Raw genomic sequence first — 23,748 nt, 5'->3', positions numbered from 1 at the left:
TACAAAATATCAATCGATCGCCCCAAACTTGATTGCACCTTCGTTCCCACACGAATCCCTCTCTATTGTTTTTCTCTTCTCTTCGATCTTTTTAACATTGTGCCTCTGGACATTTTACTTTCGATTGATAATACATACTACTTATATCTGTCAACATCAGTAGTACATACTACACTATAACTGTTTAGTTATATCATATGTTAGGAAATAAGATAGAAATAGTTCAATTCGTTATTATTTGTATGCATAAAAATTACATTGTAATAGACAATAATAATCCTTCTGTAAATGCATGTGAATAATATCATTAACATAATCTCATTATAGATAAATGATCATTTATGTTTCATTAAACTTACTATAGTATAATTATTGTTCCGTAGAATCATATATGAAATGTGAGTTAACCATTATAGTATAATAATGAATATGCCCTAATTTAGTAGAAATAACTATGTAAACTATGTAAATTAATTATGGATACAAAAAATCCCGATTTTTCCCTGACAACCGTTTTATATAAATAATAATTATGATCATTTTCATCGTCACTAGTTAGTATGTGATAATTTTCAGTATGTGGGTAGAGAGATTGTTGAGCTTCATTGAAACTATGAATCGATCCAAATTAGATCACTATGAAAAACGTAAAAGCATCAGACAGCCATTTTGTCATAATGTAGGACTCCTCAGTTGTGTTGATCCACCATCCCGAACATGTGAATCGAACACAAAACCTTGGATCTCTCATGCGAATGTTTAAACTACATAACAATGAACTAGTATCCAACGATATTAATATCTTACTTCAACCAATCCACAACATTTTGCAGCCATCTTCAACAATCTCTACAGTCCTTTATTGAAAACTATCATTTGCTGACTAGTAACCGGCTTCAAGAGAAGTATTTCGGAACTGTAATGAAGAACAGTGAAGCTAATCCATGTCGAATGAGAGTCAGTTACCCACCGAAGACAACCAAATTTTTAATTCTGAAAGTTTAAGTGGCTTGATGTTAAAAAGCAGCTAGCAGTTAGATATTGAAAAGGGGGAAAATTCACAAAAGCGATCTCATTTTATTAACTTACCTCTCAACGCTTCTTAGTCTGAAAGATATATAATTTTTTTCAAATTAGAATCTATAATATAATTGATAATAACCGTAATTTATGAAATATAGTAACATAAGAACAAAAATTGCTCAGTTTGTCCCTAATAAAAGTTAGTCGAAGTAATTTTTTATGGAATTTGAAAAGAGCGTTGTTGCAACAGTGTAATGCCGCATTCTAGAACCATTCTTGGAGTGGACAAGCACCGAATAACAAATATATATATATATATAACTCCGCCCATAATATCACTTCGTATCAACAGCTAGTTTCTTTAGTTATCAGCCCAGCATTTTTCCGAAAGCTCAATTATACAATTATATTTAGTTCAAATTAATGAATTATAATAGTTCATCCAATTAGGGAGGGATGTGTACTACATCATTTAGGCAGTGTAGGCAATGTTCCTGTATAGTTAACTAGAAATAAACTTAATTCAATTCATACAACAAGCTATAAGACATATTTAAATTTATTTGGCGGAAATTAACAAAACAAGTTGGTTGATAAAACTTCATATCCAAAGTATATCTATATATTTAAGCTTTTTGAGACTGTCTGACTATAGTTATCAAATTTATAACAGTGTTAAGATTAAATTCACTTGGCACTGTTGACTTGAATCTTCCTATTGATGTCTTGGACAGCCATCGATCAGTCTCTTATTGGGATATGTGCATCCTATCACGATTACCTCGATATTGCCTTAATTCACAGGCATCCATCTTTGCTTATAATGCATGTGAATTAATGCAATACCGAGGCAATACGCACAGTGTGCACATATAGCAATAAGAGACTGATCAATTGAAGTCCTAAACATCAATCAGAAGATTCAAACAAACAATGTCAAGTGAACTCAAACTTCAACACATTGCATAAGCTAATGGCTATCAGGATTCAGTAAGTGGATAACGTGATGGTATTTGAGGCGAACGGTAGTGGGTTCGAGCCTCAGAGTGAACATCAACTCTGAGATGCAAGTACATCGAGCTGACGAGTTTCAACTAGGACGAAACTCACATCCTATATCCCACTGCAGGCCACTACTATCCATCTTCGCTTATAGTGTTGAGATTATATCCATCAGGAAATAATAATAAAAAAATTGAATTCTCAAATGAATTAATAATTTATATATATATATATATATATATATATATATCACAGTAGGGAATAAAAATAACTTGTAGACTGTTAAACTGAAGAAAAAAAGAACCACTTTGTTTTTAAGATTTTTTGATATTCTCAATACACCTATCAGTAAATTAATGTGATTGGGTGAAATATTTGAACTGGATACTTATTTACGCCTGTTACCCTTGGTTAGAGGAACATAGGCCACCCACCAGCATTCTCCACCGAACTCTATCCTGAGCAATCATTTAAAACTCAATGTATGATATGTTTAAGCAAGAAAAATTAATCTTATTCTCAATGGATTAGAACAAAGTTCTGTTCCCTCTAATTGTGATTTATAATGAATTCTTCAATTAACTGATACCCAGTACATGAATAGGCAATGTTAATGAAGTATAACTTTTTACGACAGATATTTCTTTCCCATTGTTACTTGTGAAATAACTACCAATAAACTACAGAAAATGTTAACAACTATTAAACCAACTATCTTCTTAGAGAATAACGAATTCTCATACACTTAATTCCCTTTATTATCGTGAAAATAAAAAGAGCAAAGAATTGAAGAAGATAAAATGAATTCACTTCATTTCTTTAAAGTCTCATCATCTGCTAAAAACAACGAATTCACCGTATTCCATAACTTTTTATTTGACTAAGTAGAACCTAATGAATCTACCTAATTCGAAATTTTAACAGTTTTTTACATTTTAGAGTTTTGATAGCAAAATCTTGAAATGTACTTTAAACCAAAAACTTTTGTGATTGTTCTCATGAGCTATTGGAGTTCTAAGTCTGAAATACTGAACAAGGTTATTGGATTACTTAATACATTAGTGATATCAAGGAGTATAGGAAAATAAAATACTGTATTCAACTAAATGGGTTATAATGACTGTTAGAATTTGAAAGATATTCTTTAAAAGGCTCATTTTTGTTGTGTAAATCAATAACTTATTTGACTAGAAAAGTAAGATTTAAGCCTTCATATTGATATGACTTCTTCAATTCAGGGTAGAACAACACAGTCTTGATCATTGATAAATAATATCCAAAAACGTAATATAGTTGAATAGTAATTGATATATAAATTAACGTTAACAATTTCATCAGTGTAAATGTATTATGCCAACTGTCTTTGTGAAGATACTAAGAGAACCTTATCCTTCAGTATCAGAAGTGGGTTTCGTGGAAGCACCGGACGACCGATTTGTCCTATTTTGGGACCCCTCAGCAGTGCGCATCCACGATCTCACCTCGCGAGATTCGAACCCAGGACCTACCAATCTCGCGCCAGAGCACTTAACCGACAGAACACTGAGCCGGCACCCACAATAGGACGAAACGGCCGTCCAGTGCTTCCAGGTTTTCCATCATGGTCTAGCTTCAATTAACTCATTATCTCAACTATATAAAGAACCTTATCCTTCTATGTTAGAGAATACAAAGCTATATGGAAATAATTCAGTAGTACTACATTTGACCTCTTCACCATTCATCTAATATCGATCACAGCATCATGATATATGAAATTCCTAATTTTACATTCTTCACTAGAGTAAACCATCAAAGAATTTGAGACTATCGGATTTGAAATAATATAGGCTGACTTGTGTGTTCAAATACTTATTAAGCAGTTTTATTATTTACCTAAATTTATTGGTGGGACTACCTTTTTTAAGAGATTTATTTCCCTAAACCAAAAAAAGAACTGGCAACATTCTCCGTCAAGTTGATTATGTTACAAACATATTACAAACTACAATAACAAGCCCTTCTTACTGTAATCGCCACACGTGTTTTCTTACGAAATATTCCTAACTGGACATTAAACTTTTAAATAATCATGATAGACATGATAACATAACATAATGTGCTTACAATACTTTATCATGATTTCAACTTAATAATCATACATTTTGTAAATAATCGAACTATAATTGACAATATGATCCATTGTTTTAATGTATACAGCTAAGCGGTTCAATGGAAACCTTTGTGTATACTTTATTCGGGTTGATATAATATATAATACTTGGATTCATGAAAACACGCCCACAAAACGAAGTTTGAAAGAACAATTGTTAGCTCAAGTATTCCTTACCTTCACTATCCTGTAAACATCTTCAAATTGAAAGACTTCATTTCGTTGGTTTGTTTCTAATAACTATTTAATAACTGGATATTGATTTTAATATAAATATTTGACTGATCTATTTAGAAGAGTCTTTTTAATCCCTATTTGCCTTCACGTACCTGTCTATTATTCTTCGCGTTTTAGTCACCTCCTGTTTAGGTATTTTTATTATCCAAGACTTCATCTAATACAACATGAATATCTGTTAGATAAAAGATGTTGCTTTTAGCTTTATTAAACATCTTCATAGTGAAAATTATTAAAAAGAAAATGTAATAATTAATAACTCACCAATTAGAGTACGTTCAAAAGTGAATTAGATAACTTCTGAAAAAAAACTTAGTTTGCTATGCCTCTTCGTGATTGTTACGTCATCTACTTGGTTTACTCATAATATAATGCACAACTAATGGCAAACGAACGTAAGGAACCCGACAGAAGACATATGACAGAAGAAAAGCAGGAGAAGTGATTGTTGGATAAGAATAAAAAATTTACTGAGAAACATGTGTATTTATAGTTATTAATAATATCATTAAAATACAGCCAGTCCGCAAGGAGGCAAGTTATGCTACCATCCATTCATAGCATGCCACTTTGATAATTTAGAAAGCTCTATCAGGTCGAACTCATGTGTTCCTTGATCTATCTCTTAACTTTTGGCCCTGGAGATTTAAACTTGTGGTTTACATCAAACTGATCAATTGCAGTCTTAAACGTCAATGGGAAAATTCAACTAAACAACAGCAAGTGAATTTAATTATTACATTATATAGAGGTTTTTCTATGAATTCATTCTCTACCTAATTATATCATCTATTCATACATTTGAACATAATAAGTTTTCAATAAATCAAATAAGAGAAAACCAAAGTATAATACTTTAATATAGTGTTCTTTGATTTTTAATACTACTGTAATGAACGAGAACACAAGTGGAGACAATCTAGTGTATTCGAATACAAAATTACAAAACATCTTAGTAAAATCTAAGAACCATACAGTAAATCATTCATTTGAAAAATGGCAATCAATTATCTCAAACTTGACTGTTCCTTTTGCAAATGTCCATTAATTGTCTCAGACTTTATTGTTCCTTCGTTTCCACATCAATTATTTTTTTATTATCGTTCTCTTTTCTTCGATCTTCTTGACCTTCTGACTTCAGATATTTCACTTTCGATTGATGATACATACTACTTATATCTGTCATCAACATGAGTAGTACACACCACAGTATTTCGTATTAGATCAATTTTTAAGAATTACTTTTTACAAGGCTGATCGTTTATACAACAGTTATTCATTTAAATAATAATCATCTTAAAATGATATAATGTCTAATGTAAACTAATCAATCAATTTCAAAACCCGAATTGCATGCAACGTTTCTTTTCAGACGCTATTCAATCATTCAATTTCAAATTTCGACAAAATGTTTTATTTCAAGACAAAAAGTATTTAATATTAAATGCCACAATGCCTAAATAAGTTAAGTATTCTTTTTTATGGACATTTTTGAAACATTCAAAATTAGCATTATTCGATCACGTTTTATTTTCAATGTTTAATATTCAATTAACTATCTCTGTTTATTTTTTTAAATATTTTTAGATCTTTCTTAGATATAAATAACTTTTATAGTTGCTATGCAGATACAGAAAGTGAATTTTACCAGTTAAAAAACTTATTTATTCAATGTTTCTTTCACTTATAAAACAGACTACTTACTTAAATAAATGGTTACTGTATTTGACAATGTAGTCTGCTTTTCACCTTATGAAGTTATTTGGTGAATGAACTATTGTTACTAAACTAATAATGTAAATTTATGCATTATTGTTCCCTAATGTTTCCATCTGGAAATTTCAAAAAGGAAAGATATTGATCAGGTTTAGCGTTTATCAAACTAAGGAGGTGGAGATTGTTGAATTTCTTTGAAATCATGAACGTATCCAAGTTAGACCAACAGAGAAATCCTAGAATCACTGAACGACTGTTTCTTCATAGTGTAGGACTCCTAATTTTGTTCACATCCACTGTCCCGGATGTGGAAATCGAATCCAAAATCTTCAGGCCTGAAAGCCAATGCTTAACCTTTAGACCACTGAAAAGACATCCAACGGTGTTAATATATAAACTCAATAAGTAAACAATACTGTGCGATTACCTCTCTTTGTCTTCAGTTTGTAATTGTGGCACACTCAAAATGGATTGGCTCTTTTGGTTACGGCCCTTTACTACAACTTCTGAAATTTCCTCTCACTTAGACTATTGTACGCTTGTTCACTGGTCTGGAAGCTAAGCCTTCATGAGAAGGACAGGTCTTGGGTTCGAGTCTTACATGCGGGATCTTGAACGTACATTTTCGAAGAGTCCTATACTAGAAAGAAACGGTTATCCAGTGCTTTCAGGTTTTCAGTGGTAATCTAAATGACGTCGGTTCACAACTTCAATAAGATTTACCTATATTCAAGATAATCACGTGAATTATTATTTCATGTTGCTATAAATTCGTCGGGTAATTAGTGCTTTCCAGTAGCCAAACATTTAGGTATTCATACTTTCTGTAAACTAGTCTGTAATTTAGTCTAAAATTCACAACGAAAATCTGGCCAATATTCAGATATTGGTCAATGTATGGAAAAAATCATTTTCTAAATATAAATTTACCACATCTTTCTTGTCATATTTTATCATTATCAGGCTATAGAATATTTCATTGTAAATACCTTTATAGGTGTTTCGTCCAAGTATGGGACTCTTTAACAGTCTCTGTTCATGATACTCATAGAGATATAACCTTGGATATAGAGGTCTTGCAACGATCGTGTTAGAATTTCGGAATCGATTTCTCGAGAGAAAAAAAATAAGAATTTCTAAAATGACGAGTAAACTATTTAAGCTGAGAATAAATGTCAAAACAAAGTGAGATTTCTAATATCGTATGAGCTCATATCAAGCAAATCTTGTTTTAAATCTTGGTATATTCATTGTGAACGGAGAATAAAGTAATCTCAAACTGACAACACAAAGGGAAAAGTTTTATACGCTATATAGAAAATGTATTAATCCAGCGACTTTGTTAGATGTAAGATTAAAAATAGTAATCACGTACATAAAACAGATACCGGTTTGTAATTATGTGGTTCACTTATTGGGAGTATTTTCAAGGTTAATCTAGGTACAGCAAACTAGGATATTTATTTATGTGTGATTTTGAAGTTTTAAAAGCATCTGGGAACGTGCTAACAATCCAGGTAATTATTTATTGGTAAATAACACTTTCCAGAACTCTCATAGACGTTCATATTGGGAACAGATTAAAAGAAGAATTTTCAGCCACTTCCTTGCTCTTGACGAATTAGCGAGGACATCTTGAGGGTTACGGACGGCAATTTCGCAGTTCTTTAGAACTTAAATACCCATATATATAAACATTATTATTATTTCGAAATTACCTACCATGTGTGCATAACGTTACAAGCGTTTAGAATTCTTTCTCAATAAAAATTCTACAATTTCAAAGTTTGTATATTCTTATACAGAATAACATACCTACATATTTTTTATTTATAAATCAGCAGTATTTAGAATGTCAGTGCATCGATTGCTTGAAAAACCGCAATAGTAGATAATGTTTCTATTTCAAGTATAAAAATACGAAAAAACCCTTATGATACGAGGAAACGTTTATTTACACGTAGATGACATTTAATGTTTTCCACAACATATTTCATTAACAACGAACTTACTTTAGCCGAAAAATATTTAGCTTACACATTTTGTCCCATCCAGCATAATATACAGATACACATCCAGCATGTGTTATACAAATACCACTAATATTGTCCCATTTAAAGTCTCAAGATTCCAAGTAGGTTTGTTAACTAATTAGTATGATACTGATTAGTACCTTCAACCTGATATTTTGGTTATTCATGTTGTAATTCTGATAAATGTTTTAAATCATTCTAAGCTATGAATGTAAAAGATAATCGTTTGTTCTTTCAATGATTAATTAACTAACGACATTTTAATGAGAATTCCAACTGTTAGTGCGTACAGGCATTAACATTAGTACCTGTAAAAATGCATCCTGATACGACACCATAATATTTATATCATACTCAAGCTAATTCAATCATATACTGATGAAATCTAATGACTATTAATTACAGAATTTATCGAATTATACAATTATAGTTTGTCTAGTTTCTTCAGAAAAATGTCTACCAGTAAATAGCCCAATAGTGACTCCATTACTACCCCATCCAATTGTCTATAATATTCATTATCAAATCGGAAATGGACAATCATCGTGTATCTTAGAATTAATTGTCTTATTATGGATACGGGAATTACAGTTTCTATGTGCCTCTCTGTTAATTCATTGTAAATAAAATCCAAGTAGAGTAATGTTAGTAAATAAGGATGATACATCTAATGATATTATAAAATTAACAGAACAAAAATCCCCTTTAAATCAATAAACATATTATAAGATTTTTATGTTGTTTGGTTCTCTGAGCTGGATGGTTTGGTCGTGGAGCTGAAAGCTCCACTGAATAGCTGTTTCATCCTAGGATGGGACTCCTCAACAGTACACATCTACCATCTTGCATGAGGGACTTAAACTCAGGACCTTTAGTTTTGCGCGCGAACACTTAACCTCTATACCTCTGAGCCAGTATTCAACGGTTTAATGTTTAAATTTTAAGATAACCTTCATTCATTGTACGAAGTGGATACCTATCTCCATCTGATTGGACTCTAATGGTCACGGATTCTTACCAAAACTCCTGGAAAGCCATCTTGAAGCTAGTCACTAGTGAGCACATCAATATTATCAGTTTGAGGATTTATGGTGATTGTAGTATTTTAACAATTGATGTCATGAATACAAAGTCTGGGATTTGAGTCTCGCTTGTGTGGTTGCGGATGCGTACTTCTGAGGAGTTCTTCACTTGGACAAAACGGCCGTTCAGTGCTTCCAGGTTTTCAGTGATGGTCTAGCTTACATCGACTAGTAAATTCAACTGTGAAAATAGTGCAATCTCTACATTGGTACTTAAAATTTATTACGAAATTGATTGTCATGAATTTCATGAAGGATCAACACAGTAACTTGTACATATTTTTCCTTATTTTTTCTTGAACATTCAGTAAAATAATAAAAAACTAGTGTATCTCGGAGTTGATGTTCACTCTGTGACTCGAACTCGCTACCGTTCTCTTCAAACACCGTCACGTTATCCACTTACATACTGAGTCCTGATAGCCACTACCTCATGCAAAGGAGTGAGGTTTAAATTCATTTCGTATTGTTTGTTTATATCTTCCGACTGATGTCTAGGATTGCTCTGTCTCTGGGATGCAGGTACATCCAGCTGACGAATCTCAAATAGAATGAAACGTGCGTCCTGGATTTCACTACTCGTCACCAACCATCTTTACTTACAATTGTTGTGATGATGGTTAGATAAAAGCAGAACACTTGTTATTTAATCTGAATTCGCTAGTTTGAATGTTTTAGTACAACTTTCATTAGAGGGTGTTCTTTGCACTAGATGAAAGATTAGCAAATTTGGTCGATTGTAATCATTTTACTAGATGAGAACAATACATTCAGAATAATTTATTGAACACTTCTTCGATTTATCTAACGAGGTTTAACTTAACTTGTTATATGGAAGTTTTATTTAGTGAAATGTGAAAATGTTTTTTGTTTGGTTTCTTAAAAAACAAATGCAAAGAAGATCTGTTAGTTCTGTATGTATTCGAAAAAACGTTTCACATAATGGAGACAACGAGAATACTGTGGTGTGGTCTACTTATATCCGTATAAGTAGTATAGGGTGATGGTCAGACAGAATGTATTTTGGCAGAAGATTGATAAGGAACGAACAGGAATGAAGCGCAATCAATACGAAAATGCATGAGCAATGTATTCAGAGAAGACGGACTGATATTTGTAGAAGAAACAGTTAAGATTGAAACAATTGATTCTGATTTTGCAAATTACCTGTTGACTGTATGGTTATCAGAATTTCGTGAGATAGTCTGTAATTTGTGTTTAAGTACATTCGATTGTCCCCAGTCGTGTTATTATTCGTTACAATACTACTTAAGTCAAATAAGTTATTGTTTCATTCAATTCTTTTTACCTATAAGCATTTGCTGTTAGCTCCAGTAAGTAATCTGACTGAACAGTCTAAATAAATTTTTTCTTACAACTATGACACATATCACTGCATAAATTTTAATGTGATTGATTTATGTTATTAATTAAACTTGGAAACTATGGTAGGACTAAATAAAGTATGCTAGAATTAATTAGTGAAAAGCACAAATGTGTGACTAGAAATATAGCTATTTCCAAGTTATTGAGACCAGAATACCTTCTCGAGCCGTATCTCAATTAATATGAAAATTTGAATAATAGTCAAATGCTATGACAAAATGTGATTATAATGTAACATGAGAAGCATGCGGTTGGTCCATACTCAGAAATCAATCTGTGTATACACAATAGTCGTAAAAGGTCTCAGTAGCTACGCTGACAGTTTAAGAATAATGGCTCGCATGAGTACGGATCCTTAGTATTTGTACATCACTTTCTTTTAAGTCACAGACAAGCCTTGTAAGAAATCTAAATCCAAACTTCTCAACAGATAACATACATTATAACCAAAGTAAAGAGAAGCACAGGTTAAAAGTCATCAATGAGGAGCTGTTAGCACTTATAACAAGCTCAAAAGTATAAAACTTAATTCTCCTTTTCAATAAACGCGTTAAAGCAACTCCAAATGTTGATATGCCATGCACCCTGTATAATAGCACTTTTATATGCAACTCTAAAACTATAGCAGACCTTTTCAGTGGCATTTTTGCGAATGACACTGTTTCAAAAGTCATATGCGTGACTAGTAACTCAATAACTCAATAATATCTATCTCCTTCAAATGCTTGAAAATTAGTAAGGCTATAAATACCCTTAAGGTTTCGAGAAGTCATGGAACGGACGGGATTTCATCCTTTCTCTACAAGTATGGTGGTCCAGATATTCCACTTCTTCTAAAGCTGTTTACTCTCACTATGATTCAGGTTCTTACCCTTACTGTTGGAAAACCGCGTACATCATACCACGTTACAAATCTGGAGATAATACTGAAATGAGCAACTATCGGACGATAAATATTACTTCTGTTATCTCTAGGACTATGGAAAAACTTATTACTAACTAACTCTCCAATTATTTACTCACTGAAAAGTTTATCAATGATACGCAACATGGATTTCTTAACAATCGATCTTGTATGACGTGCGGCTTTGACTTCTTTATTTAATCTATTCTCTGCGTGGCCAAGGATATCTGGTTTTAGTGCTGTACTTTGATATTTCTAAAGCCTTCAACATGGTTAACCAACAACTTCTTATAGTTAAACTCGCATCTTACGGGGTTCGAAACCCTCTGCTTGCTATGTTTAATTCCTTCCTCAGCCACCGACACCAAATAGTTAAAGTTAACTCTTTGTCGAACTATGTCCCTGTTAGAAGTGGTGTAGTACAACGTAGTGCCTTAGGCCCTTTGCTCTTTTTGGTATTTATCAATGATACTTGTGAATGTTCTTGTGTAGGTAAACCCATTCTGTATGCAGATGATCTTCAAATACTGTATTCATTTTCTTCTCACGAGCTGAACGGTATTCAAAATTGCATCAGAATTGAGCTTAACAAGATAGCACAGTGATTCGCAAAATAACGGCTGAAGCTTTACACAGATAAATGTGGATAGATGCGCTTCGGTAATATATCATTCAACTCATATCTTACCATAAATGATAAAATGTTATCGGAGTTACATGCAGTAGTAAACTTAGGACTTAGGTATTCTTACGACTTGTCGTTTACAGAACAGGTATTGAAACAGACCTTCAAGTCACAACGTCTTATAGGTTGCATAACTCGAAACCTTTATAACAACGAGTTACGTATTTTGATGTACAAAGTGTGTCTTCGACCACTTTAGTTACTAACTACTTCATCATGAATGCTATACGGATATCTTAGCTTTGTTCTGATTAATCATTAGTCATTTTGAATTCATCTAATTCATATAAAGAACCAAATAGTTAACTTCATTTGAAATGTCAAAACCTTTTTTTTACTGACTGAAGATAAATTTAGTTTTGCTAAAAAAAAAAGAAATAAGATAAAACAATCTAATTCTCTATCGGTCTGTAAATATGTACAATATCAAACAACAAAAATTACAAGTCATATATCCTGGATACGCACTACTGAAGAGTCTCATACTACGACGAAACTGTCATTCAGTACTTTCAGACTTTCCAGGGTGGTCTAGCTTAAATCGACTTATGAATTTAACCAATAAAATTACTACAATTTCTATAGACCCTCATTATGGCAACAAAAAAATATATTTTTTCTTTAATTCATCTACAAAAATTTCTTTTTTATAATCTTCTTTTAAAATAGAAAATAACCACTTGTAAATGTAATTCAATTGGGAAAAAAATACTCTTTAATCCGACTACTCAAATGAAACGTTTCCAGACAAATAATGAATAGTTGAACTAGTTTAATAAATTGAATATTTATTTACTAGATTTCATTTTCTTTTTTTTTCTGTTTTGTTTTTTTGGTTTGGATCCATGATTAAAAGATTGATTATTCATTTTGAGTAGAAAGTAGGGTTTAGAATAGTTGTATATGTTAAAATTTTAGTTTAATGGTAAATAACACTTCTAGGTTTTCCGTAGTGGTCTAGGTTCAATCGACTCATAATCTCAACTATATAAAATTACTAAAATCTCTACAATACTCCCTTCCGATAATGATCATATGCTCACTAGCGACTGGCTCCATAAGGTATTTCCTGGAGTTCTAATGAGAAGCAGTGACCAGTGGAGTTAAAACAGATCTGTTATGAGATATCAACCCACTGAAGACAATCGGTGAATAGCTGCTGAATTTCGTAGATTGGTTGAAGTTAGACATTAACACCGTTGGATACTGGCTCAGTGGTCTAGAGGTTAGGTGCTCTGGCTCGAGACCGGAAGGTTCTGGGCTCGAATCTCGTGAGGCGGGATCGTGGATGTGCACTGCTGAGGAGTCCCAAATAGGACGAAACGGCCGTCGAGTGCTTCTAGGTTTTCCTTGGTGGTCTAGATTCAATTGACTAATGATCTCAACTATATAAAATTACTAAAATCTCCACAAAACCCCCTTCAAATAATACTTAATCCAATAAGTATGTAACTCAGTACATCCAATGAATGATTGAACTAAGCTACCAGATATTCACTTGCTATCGTTTGGTTAAATCTTCCGATTGATGTTTAGAATTACTATTGATCAGTCTCTTATTGGTCATATGTACATAATGTGCGTATTGCCTCTGATAAATTGCAGTCCTAAACATCAATCGGAAGATTCAAACAAACAATATCAAGCGGATTTAAACTTCACCCCATTGCACAAGCAACTAGCTATCAGGAGTCAGTTGCTAAGTGGATAAGGTCATGACGTTTGAGGTGAACGGTAGTGGGTTCGAGTCCTAAAGTGAATATCAACTCTGAGGGGCAGGTACATCCAGCTGACGAGTCCCAAATAGGACGAAACTCGCGTCCTGAATTGCACTGCTAGCCACTATCCATCTTTGCTTATAAGCAATTATATTTTAATGAATCTATGGAAAAAATAGATCATAAAACTATTAAAAATTATGGATTATTTATAAAAAATTATTTTTGTCTAGCTAGAAAATATTCAGATAATCTGATTACATTATGTGGTGAAATGGTTATTTCACAGTGCTGAAGGTTCTCATCAACAAAACAAAAGTCTTCATAATTCTATTTAATTCTTAATTATTCATTGGTTGATTAAAGATTTTTATGTAATTACTTTCATACAGAATAGTCAGTTCAATGGAACGTCATAAGTATATATTTGAAAGTAGTGAAGTCAGTCATATCCAGAGATGGGTGTTTGGATTTTCTTATGGGTATAACTGCATTTATATTTGTTTGAACAAGAATGGCCCACAAATATACCAGATAAAATCTAAAAGGCATCAGAATGAACAAGGTCTGATGATATAGTTAACTATAAAATGAATGTAGCATAAACTGTATATTCTGCTTGGTAATATTCAAACAACTGACAGAAAGCATTAATAAGCACTTCAACGACTATTTATAAGTATAAATGGTCATCTATTGAATGGCAGTAATAACATAGTTACGCGTTTTTTAACTCAAGTTCCAATTCCATTGTGTTTATACATGAGAAAGTTGTATTATTCAATGATTAGAAGGGTGATGTATTGACTGGTAATCATGAAAACATTTCAGATTAAATTATGATTATTTTCAGGGATCTTATACATTATTAAATAACCTGTGCTTCACGTTATAGATAATGCTCAGTACCACTATATAGTGATAAATATTAACACTACTAATAAACTCAGTCTCATTGTTTTTGTCTTTTGAAATCATTTGATACTTCGGTATATATAGTGGGGATCAAGCTCCTTATTTAGATCTAAAGTGGCGGGGTCATGAATGCTCACTATTGGAGAAGGATCTAATCTTGGGATGAAACAAATACCTAATGCTCCCAAGTTTCTAACTGTTGTCTGACTTGGATCATTTCGAGATCGTAATAAACTTTAACAACTACCATTATACTCTACCTATAATTCCATTTTATATAGTTAAGATCATGAGTCAATTGAAAGTAGACCACCCTGGAAAACCTGGACGGCCGTTTCATCCTATTGTGGGACTCCTCAGAATTGCGCATCCACGATCCCGCCTCGATTCCACTTTAAGTGAAAGTTAATTTTCAATTTTATTGTAATATTTAACTGACCAATTAACTGATTTTATAAAACACTAAAATTAGATGGTCCAAATCATTTTCCGAAATATTTCAGCCTTAATTATTATATTTTTTTTATTCAATCGATTTCTGAAGTGGAGTCTTAATTATGTTGCCAATACTTTATTATTATTTTTTTAAATTTACAATAAACCTATATTTAGCATATTTAAATATAGGGTACTTAAAATATTCTAAATATAATTAATTTGTTCAACTGAATACATTTATTCATTATAACAAACCTACATCAACTTATTCAGTGGAATCAAAATGAACAACGAATTCTTGAAATCCAATTTGATAACGAACTTAGTATACACCATGCTTGTTTTTTTTATTGTGTTATACATCAGTTAAACATTGAAACTTTATAAATAGAAATTAGTTTTAGGATTCATGGTCTGGCACGGCCGAGTTGGGGGAGAGTCATCTCTCTCTCACCCCAAATGATCTCACATAGCCATGTGAATACAACCACTGACAGAAAAGTCCTACACACTGCCTTTTAGCGAAGGAGGTGATGTTTTCAAAATTGAAAGGAGGAAGAGCGAATATTCGGCGCTCTAACTGAGTTGGTGGACACGGAGGTTCCACCTAGAGGAGTTGGAAAACTTTAATTCCAAACCAATAGTGCACATGGGCTCCAAGATCCTGAGCAGAAAAAAAGGCGTATGAACCAATCGTTGGTCACCGGCTACCATGGGAATGCATCTCCTTACGATGCTCCAGACCTTTAGGTCAAAAGCTTGAAGTGTGGCCCCCTATGAAAACCATCTGCTCCGGTCTGGGTACCCGGACAGTATCATATCCATCACACAATTAAATGAAATGACAATATTTTGTGTAGCGCATATATATCTGGTGCCCCTTTTTATTAATATTTATGTGTTCAAATACAAAAATAAGTAATCTTATAAAGAAATAATATTATTTTACAAAAATACCAAAAAAAAACGAATCAGAAGACAAGTTTTTTTTATAAAATAATTTGTTTTCTCCATTCAATTACATTAAACATTGACAAAAATCATGCAAAAAAGAGATTCTGCACTACATAAATTGATTTAAAATATCATTTATGGGGGGGGGGAAGGGGGATGTAACATAACAACAGTTTAATCTATCATCTGATCAAAGTGAATATCTGAAAAGATTTTTTATCTTATTTTCTTTTAACATTAAATATTCAATGTTTTAATAATTCACCATACTTTGATATCTACAGTATATAATAATAATAAGTCATTTTATTCATTCATACTAATTAAGTGACCGTATCGAATAAACTTAAATTTGCTATAAAATCGGGATCCTAGAGAAGAAAAAAAATTTTTTTTTGAAAATCATAAATGGATACTACTTATTAGAAACTTACTTGTGTAGAAACACTAAAAAATTCATCTTTTGATATTTTTCCATCATGATCAAGATCATATTTCTGTGAAATGGAATAGAAAATGATAAAGTTTCTCATTGAATATTTGGTTAGTTGGTATTGACATACAATAATTAAATATCAAACATCTCTCTATAAACTTGATTACTCAACTGTCAACAAAATTCCAAGTATATGATCGTTATCTCTTCCTATGTAATTTATCTGATTATAACATTTTGGTACAGTTCATAATACAGCTAAATTTCTCTTCAATTACGTAAATAATTTTATGGGTTGGATTTATGAGTCGATAGAGGCTAGACTATCATGGAAAATCTGGAAGTACTGGATTACCGTTTCGTCCGAATATGGGACTCCTCAGGAGTACGCGTGCGAGGCCGAAAGTCCTGAGCTTGAATCCCGCGTGTTGGGTCATCGATGCTCAATGCTGAAGAGTCTCATTCTAGGATGAAATGGCTGTACAGTGCTTTGAAGTTTTCCAGTGTGGTCTAGCTGGAATGGACTCATAAATTCAAACATTATATTACTACAATTTCCACAACCCCTTATTCTGACAATAATTATGAAATAATCATGACCGCTTAACATATTAATTATTCAGTCAGTATAAATAATGGACATTACGGATGTCTAAATACTTTAAAAAGTTTAATTCATAGTACCAAGTGTTTGATAACTGATAACAATTAGATTGAAACCAACTGCTCAGTTTTATTTATACTAGATTAGGTAAAAACAAAATCTGAATATCTTAATGATTTTGATGGGTTTCAGACAGTTGTTTAAACGAATTTACATTAATGAATTTTTTTCGTTTACTGTCAATTAGATTTAGTACGTTTCCTATAGCGACAAAGTAATAAAAACTCCAATTTTTTCTAACATAAACGTCATAACAAGTACTTGAACATTTAAATTCACTTGGTATTGTCGACTTGTATCTTCTCATCGTTTTTTAGGACAGAAATTAATCGGTCTCTTATTGGCATATGTGCATATGTGCGGATTGTCTTGATACTGCATTAAATCAGAAGCTTCATCAGGACTCCGTAGCTAGGTGGATCACGTGATAGCTTTAAAAGAGCACAGTAGTGGGTTCGACTCCCGCAGTAAACATCGACTCTTGGATGCATGCACATCCAACTGACAAGTCTTAATACGGATGAGACCCGCGTCCTGGATTCCACTGTTAGCTACCATCCATCTTTGCTTGTAAAACTTGAACGTTTGTTAATCTCCGTACTGATTAACTAAATATTATAAAGTAGTATGACATCGGGAATCTAAGTTTTGGCTTTAATTTGACAAATAAAATTTGGGAATCTCATTTGAATACGTTTTAATTTTATAAAATGATTCTGTATATTCTATGCTTTATTTTATTTTATCAAATCACAGTATCAATTTTTTAATCGTTTAGATATATCGGCTCAATTGTTTTTGTTAACAATGTTTCTAAAATTCTTTGAATTTCCTGAATCAATTTCCATTTGAAATCTTAGTTTACTCCTAATGTTGACTGTCATTATTAGAATTTAAAATTGCCGTCTTTATAAAGAATTATACTAATCTAAATAATTTTCCTGATTAGCTCAAATCAGTAGCTTAATATTATCTTGTTTACAGTCAATCCTTTCACTACTAGCTTTGATTCTTGGAGAATAGATAGATGCACCAATACTTTTTAGATATTTGGATAAAAACAGTTGTCCAGTTAAAGCAGCCCACATACAATTGAGTTTGTTTACATCAAATTTGGCTAATCCCTATTGTTGCCCCCAAATGCCCTTGTATGGCCGAGAGTGGGGAGAGTCCGCTCTCCCTCTCCAAATGCTCTCACATGGCCACGCGCATATAGCCTCTGTCAGGGAAGTCCTACTCACTGCCTTCCCGTGGCGGGGGTGTTGTTTACAAAATTGAGAGGACGAAAAGTGAATGTCCCGAGCCTTAACCGGGTTGGTGGACACGGTAAGTTTACCTAGGAGAGTTGGAAAACCCTGATTCCAAACCAATGGTACATATGGGTTCCAGTATCCTAACGGAACAAATGGCGTATGAATCAATCGTTGGTCACCGGCTACGATGGGACTGCATCTCCTTACGATGCTCAACTGCCTAGTGGATCAGACCTTTAGGTCAAAGGCTCCGAGTGTGGCCCCCTAAGAGAACCAGATGCTTCAGTTTGGGAACCTGGGCAGTATCACAGTCCTCGCACAAAATAAATGAGATTTGTGTGGCGCATATTTATCTGGTGCTTCCTTGTACCAAAATGTATGTGTTTAAATAAATAAAATAAAATAAAAGACCCTTTTGTTTACTTATTTAACGGACAGTCATTCGTACAACTGCAACCTATCCATACTATTGTACCTTTAATATGTACGCTTGATCATTGCTTACTGCCTACGCATGTATTCATACTGCTAGCCTAATATTAATCACTTAATTGATTCGATGATTCATGCATTTCCATTTGTATATATGTGTACATCTTAATCATGTTCACTGAACTGCACTGCGCTGTACTGTACTCGCTTACTCACTCATTCGACTCTCTCTCACTCGCCTGCTTTACGGCGCTGCTCTTTCATGCTTGCTTAACGTGCCTGTAATATTAGATATCTGTATGTGGTCCAATAATAAACTCAATCAATCCTTCGTATTCGTCTTCTGATTTATACACCGTTAGGACGTTATCGTGTAACGGTTATCAGGACGAACAATTTATGACGTTTAGGGATAATATCGAATATCGACCACCCCACAGTGTTTCTTCACATACATTTAATGTTTTTCTATCAAAACAGAATTCAGGTTACATAAAGAAATCAGTACATCGATTGATACATTTCTTTCGACTCAACAAATCTTAACTTACAGTAAACATTGTATTAACTCTATCTTCAATAGCTTGTACAATGTTTCCAGTGAGCAATTTATTACCAAGTAAATCATAGATAGCTTGTATAACTTCTTTCAATTCTGATCGACTTATATAACCATCTCCATCAATATCATATAAACTAAATATCCATTTAATTTTGTCTAAATTTGAACCTTTTGTTAATTGTGATAGACCACAGGCAAATTGCTAAATTTAGAAAGTAGAATATAACTAAAATAAAGGTCAATAATTCGTTATTTACATAAACAAACTAAAAACAAACATGACCAAAATAACAATCTATGATGCAATTTATCTGGAATGACATTTTGATACAGTTCATAATACAGCTAAATTTCTTCTCAATTATGAAATAATTTAATGGTTAGATTCATGAGTCGATTTAAACTAGAACATTCTGGAAAATCTGGAAGCACTGGATTACGGTTTCGTCCGAGTATGGGACTCCTCAGGAGTACGCGCGCAATGCCCACACACAAATCAAGTGACTTGTGTAGCGTATATGTATTCGATGCCTCCTTGTATTAATATTTATATGTGCAAATAAATAAATAGATAATCTTTTTTAACCTGTATAGCGAAACATCGTGAACGCTTCATAAACGCACCTGAATATGTTATGCGATTAACAGACTTAACGATGCGTTAAAACAAACAAAAAATAGATAACTTGCTGAAATATCTAGATACCAGAAACAGGTATGTAGGGAACAAGAACACTAGTGGGGACAATCGAATGTATTTGAGCACAAAATTACAGAATATCTCAGTAAAATATGAGAACCATATAGTAAATAGTCAATTTCCAAACTATTAATCAATCGTCTCAATCTTGACTGTTTCTTTTGAAAATATTAGTTCATCGTCTCCAATTATTAGTGTTCATGCATTTTCATATCAATTGCGCTTCATTCCTATTCTTTCCTTCTCGATCTTTTACTGAAATACATTCAATGCCCGACCATTGTAATGCACTATTTATGTGGATATAAGTAGCCCACACCACAAAAGACCAGATATTTAAGCAGGATGCTAATTATCATTATTAAATATACTTTAGTTATTGTTTTCGAGATTTTCACAAAACATATATATAGATGTCTATATTTGATAAGGTTATTTTCTTCCATAAACTGGAAAATATTAAATTACAAATGAACTATTCAAATGAAACTGGATATATTTAACCATATCTGATCTCTGAAGTTAGACATTAACACCATTGGATGCCGGGTCAGTGGTCTGGTGGTTAAACGCTGGCGCGCGAATGTGATAGGTCCTGGGTTCGAATCTCACGAGGCGAGATCGTGGATGAGCACTGCTAAGGAGTCCCACAATAAGACGAGTTGGCCATCCAGTGCTTCCAGGTTTTCCATGGTGGTATTGCTTTGTTTGATTCATGATCTCAACTATCGAAATCTCTGATTTACTTCAAGTATTGTTAAACAGATATTTTTGGAAAACTAATTAGATAAGATTTAATTGAGATTATAAATGTTTATCTGCATAGTAACATATTCACTTCGAAATAAATTAGTTACTGGTTTATAAAAAAAGATCTAAATGATCTATTTATAACTTAACCAATTGTCTTATTCCATTCTTTATTTACTTCGTTATAATTCAATCTCGCTTTCGTAACTATATGATATGAAATTGAATGTTAAAACGTTTAAACGTGACCAATTCCATTAATATGCATATTGTTAAAATCACGTATAACATTCTTATTTTATCTTATATTGGCTTTTTTTAATGTTAATGATAAAAATTTAGTATCTGTTAGTTATCAAAGGTTTAAGTGGGTTTTGCGTTTTTGCTTTTTTTCTCTGAATTGGATAACTTGATCGTGGAGATTTTGTCCTTCTTTTGAACAACCTTCATCAGAACAATCTTCAAATAGAAATATCAATGGTTTTTTTTAATTTATTAAAATATTTCCAACTATAATTGCTGAAATAATGTACCTTTTATTTTAATGAAATCCAAACTAAGGTTTGGCCGAAGAATAACTGTCTGCATAGTTGAGATACACGATATTCCCCCATTGAAATCAAAACAAGAGGATTGGGAAAATAACGTCATGATAACATAATAAATAATATTAAATTGAGTTAGACGAAGATAAAGCATTATAATCCAGTGGTTATTGTGATCGACCGATAATTTACTTAGTGCCTGTAATACTCACAACCTGTGGTTTACCATCAGCGAAAAACCTGACAACATCGTCTTTTGTAATTTTTTCATGAACCTTCTCTACTTCATGAATGGTAGTTGTAATTTTTCCACCTACAAGAGCACGCTTTTCAGTAGACAGTTCAGTTGTTTTTACAACTATTGTTACTACAGTGCCGTTCAAATATTCCTTGATAGAATCCAATGTAACATCACCAATATTCTGACTATTCTTTAGTATAGTATCGTTTATCTTATTCATAGGTATAATCTCCTCTTCCATTACAGATGTGCAACCATTCGCTTTCTCGTCGGTGGTAATATTCCCAGTACTCTGGAGAGGTCCAGAAATCAAGTTTGCCTGGTTGGATATCTCTAAATTTTCATTTTCGACTAGTACATGTTTACTAATCGTTCTAGCCCATTCGGATAGATGGATTGCAATAAAATCAAATTTTTTTATAAATTAAATAACTTAATTCATTATTGAAAATTATAACTAACCTCAAATGTTAATTGTCCTGTTCGACATTGATCAAAAACTCGAAAACATAATTGAGCATAAGCACTAGATGCTAAAATTAAAAAGAATCTCATTAGTAAACTCTATAAACGTTTCTTCTATGTAATCGAATTACATAACCAGTGAATTTTCATAGTTACTTCTTTTGTTAATTAATAATTTGTAGTGTACCCTACTTATGCTGACAGATATAAGTAGTACGTGTCATCAACTAAAGTGGAATACCTGTCAGTAGAAGATTATATTGAAGACAATAGGAAGGCAAACAGAATGCAATTGTAATAATGACGGGATTGGGAGAATCATAAAGCCTATAAAGAAAAAAGTGAAGGAAAATGTGCAAATAACGTATTTAATATATGGCTTTCATCTTTCATAAAGTCACTGTGTATTTCGCACGAAAGAATAAGTTGGTTATCATCATCTGAGTTCTCGTTCACTACATATTTACACTTGATGGAACGCAATTTAATTTATTTAAAGGTATAAGCTTCCTTCTTCTGACTATATTCAAAAGACTTAGTCGACTCCTTAATTTCGATGTGACTGCACTTTATTAAGTGGTCAAAAGTAATCGAAAGACAACTCTTTTCCTAAGTTTCGTGGCACCTGTTGGTTGTCAGAGAAATGTGATTGAACCGGCGAAGTAAACAGTGTCACCTGTAGGTTTTTAAACTCACACCATTCAGCTTCAAAGTCTGAGACCCTAACACTTAACTTTTCAGATTTGTTGTCATATTTTACCAATTGTTTAAACACAGTTTTACTTTCATTGTAACCGAAAAACAATGAGAAAATAGATACATTTATTTGAAACAGTTGCATAATAAACAATGTTGCCGATCGAGTATACTACCATAGTAAATCAGAGAAACTTTCGTAGCCTAACTGTTTATGTGAATAAAGATTTAATGTAGTATCCCGTTTAGCGAATGTTTCATAAGCACATCAAGAATATTATTACCTAATATTTTCCATAGTTTGTTTTGCGATCAGCGGAAGAATGAATCACTCGAATATGGGATCGATCATCCTATTGTAATCTCAAAAACTATTAAGACTTAACACCAAAACTCATCTAAATCAGATTGACTATTAAACCGAAAGGTCGGAACTAAATGGTAAATATAACAAAACCCGAAATAATGAAGTGACAATCACCAAATAAAAAGATAGCTCATGTAAATTGATTTACATGACTTGGTTTTTTAAGTATCCAATCAAGAATCTCAAAGAGAAACGAGTCTCAACTATTTATAGAAGTCTAATTACCTAAATCTTTGTGCTAAATGCTTTTTTCAAAGTAAAACTGATGATTTTTCTAAGAGCCGATAGTGATGATACAATATCTTATGATTAAATATTTCTTGTAGCCACTGATAAATCTAACACTCACCCGTACTAGAATTACTAAAACCAGTTATAAATTACGGGATATA

General features: G+C 32.6%; 1 protein-coding gene across 1 annotated transcript; it reads right to left on the bottom strand.

Moving 5' to 3' along the window:
* Positions 1-16,282: 16,282 nt before the first annotated feature.
* Positions 16,283-22,332, bottom strand: Smp_000170 (neurocalcin, putative). Its single transcript, XM_018791437.1, has 3 exons — positions 21,800-22,332; positions 19,582-19,794; positions 16,283-16,742 (listed from the first exon to the last, which is right to left on the bottom strand). Exons 1-3 carry the CDS (start codon positions 22,067-22,069, stop codon positions 16,668-16,670), a joined length of 558 nt encoding a protein of 185 aa, XP_018645383.1. The 5' UTR covers positions 22,070-22,332; the 3' UTR covers positions 16,283-16,667.
* Between the last annotated feature and the right edge of the window lie 1,416 nt (positions 22,333-23,748).

This window comes from Schistosoma mansoni (genome assembly GCF_000237925.1).
Source record: "Schistosoma mansoni, WGS project CABG00000000 data, chromosome 3 unplaced supercontig 0044, strain Puerto Rico, whole genome shotgun sequence".
Lineage (NCBI taxonomy): Eukaryota > Metazoa > Platyhelminthes > Trematoda > Strigeidida > Schistosomatidae > Schistosoma > Schistosoma mansoni.
The sequence above is the reverse complement of the archived record's forward strand: the minus strand, read 5'-3'. Positions and strand labels throughout refer to the sequence as shown.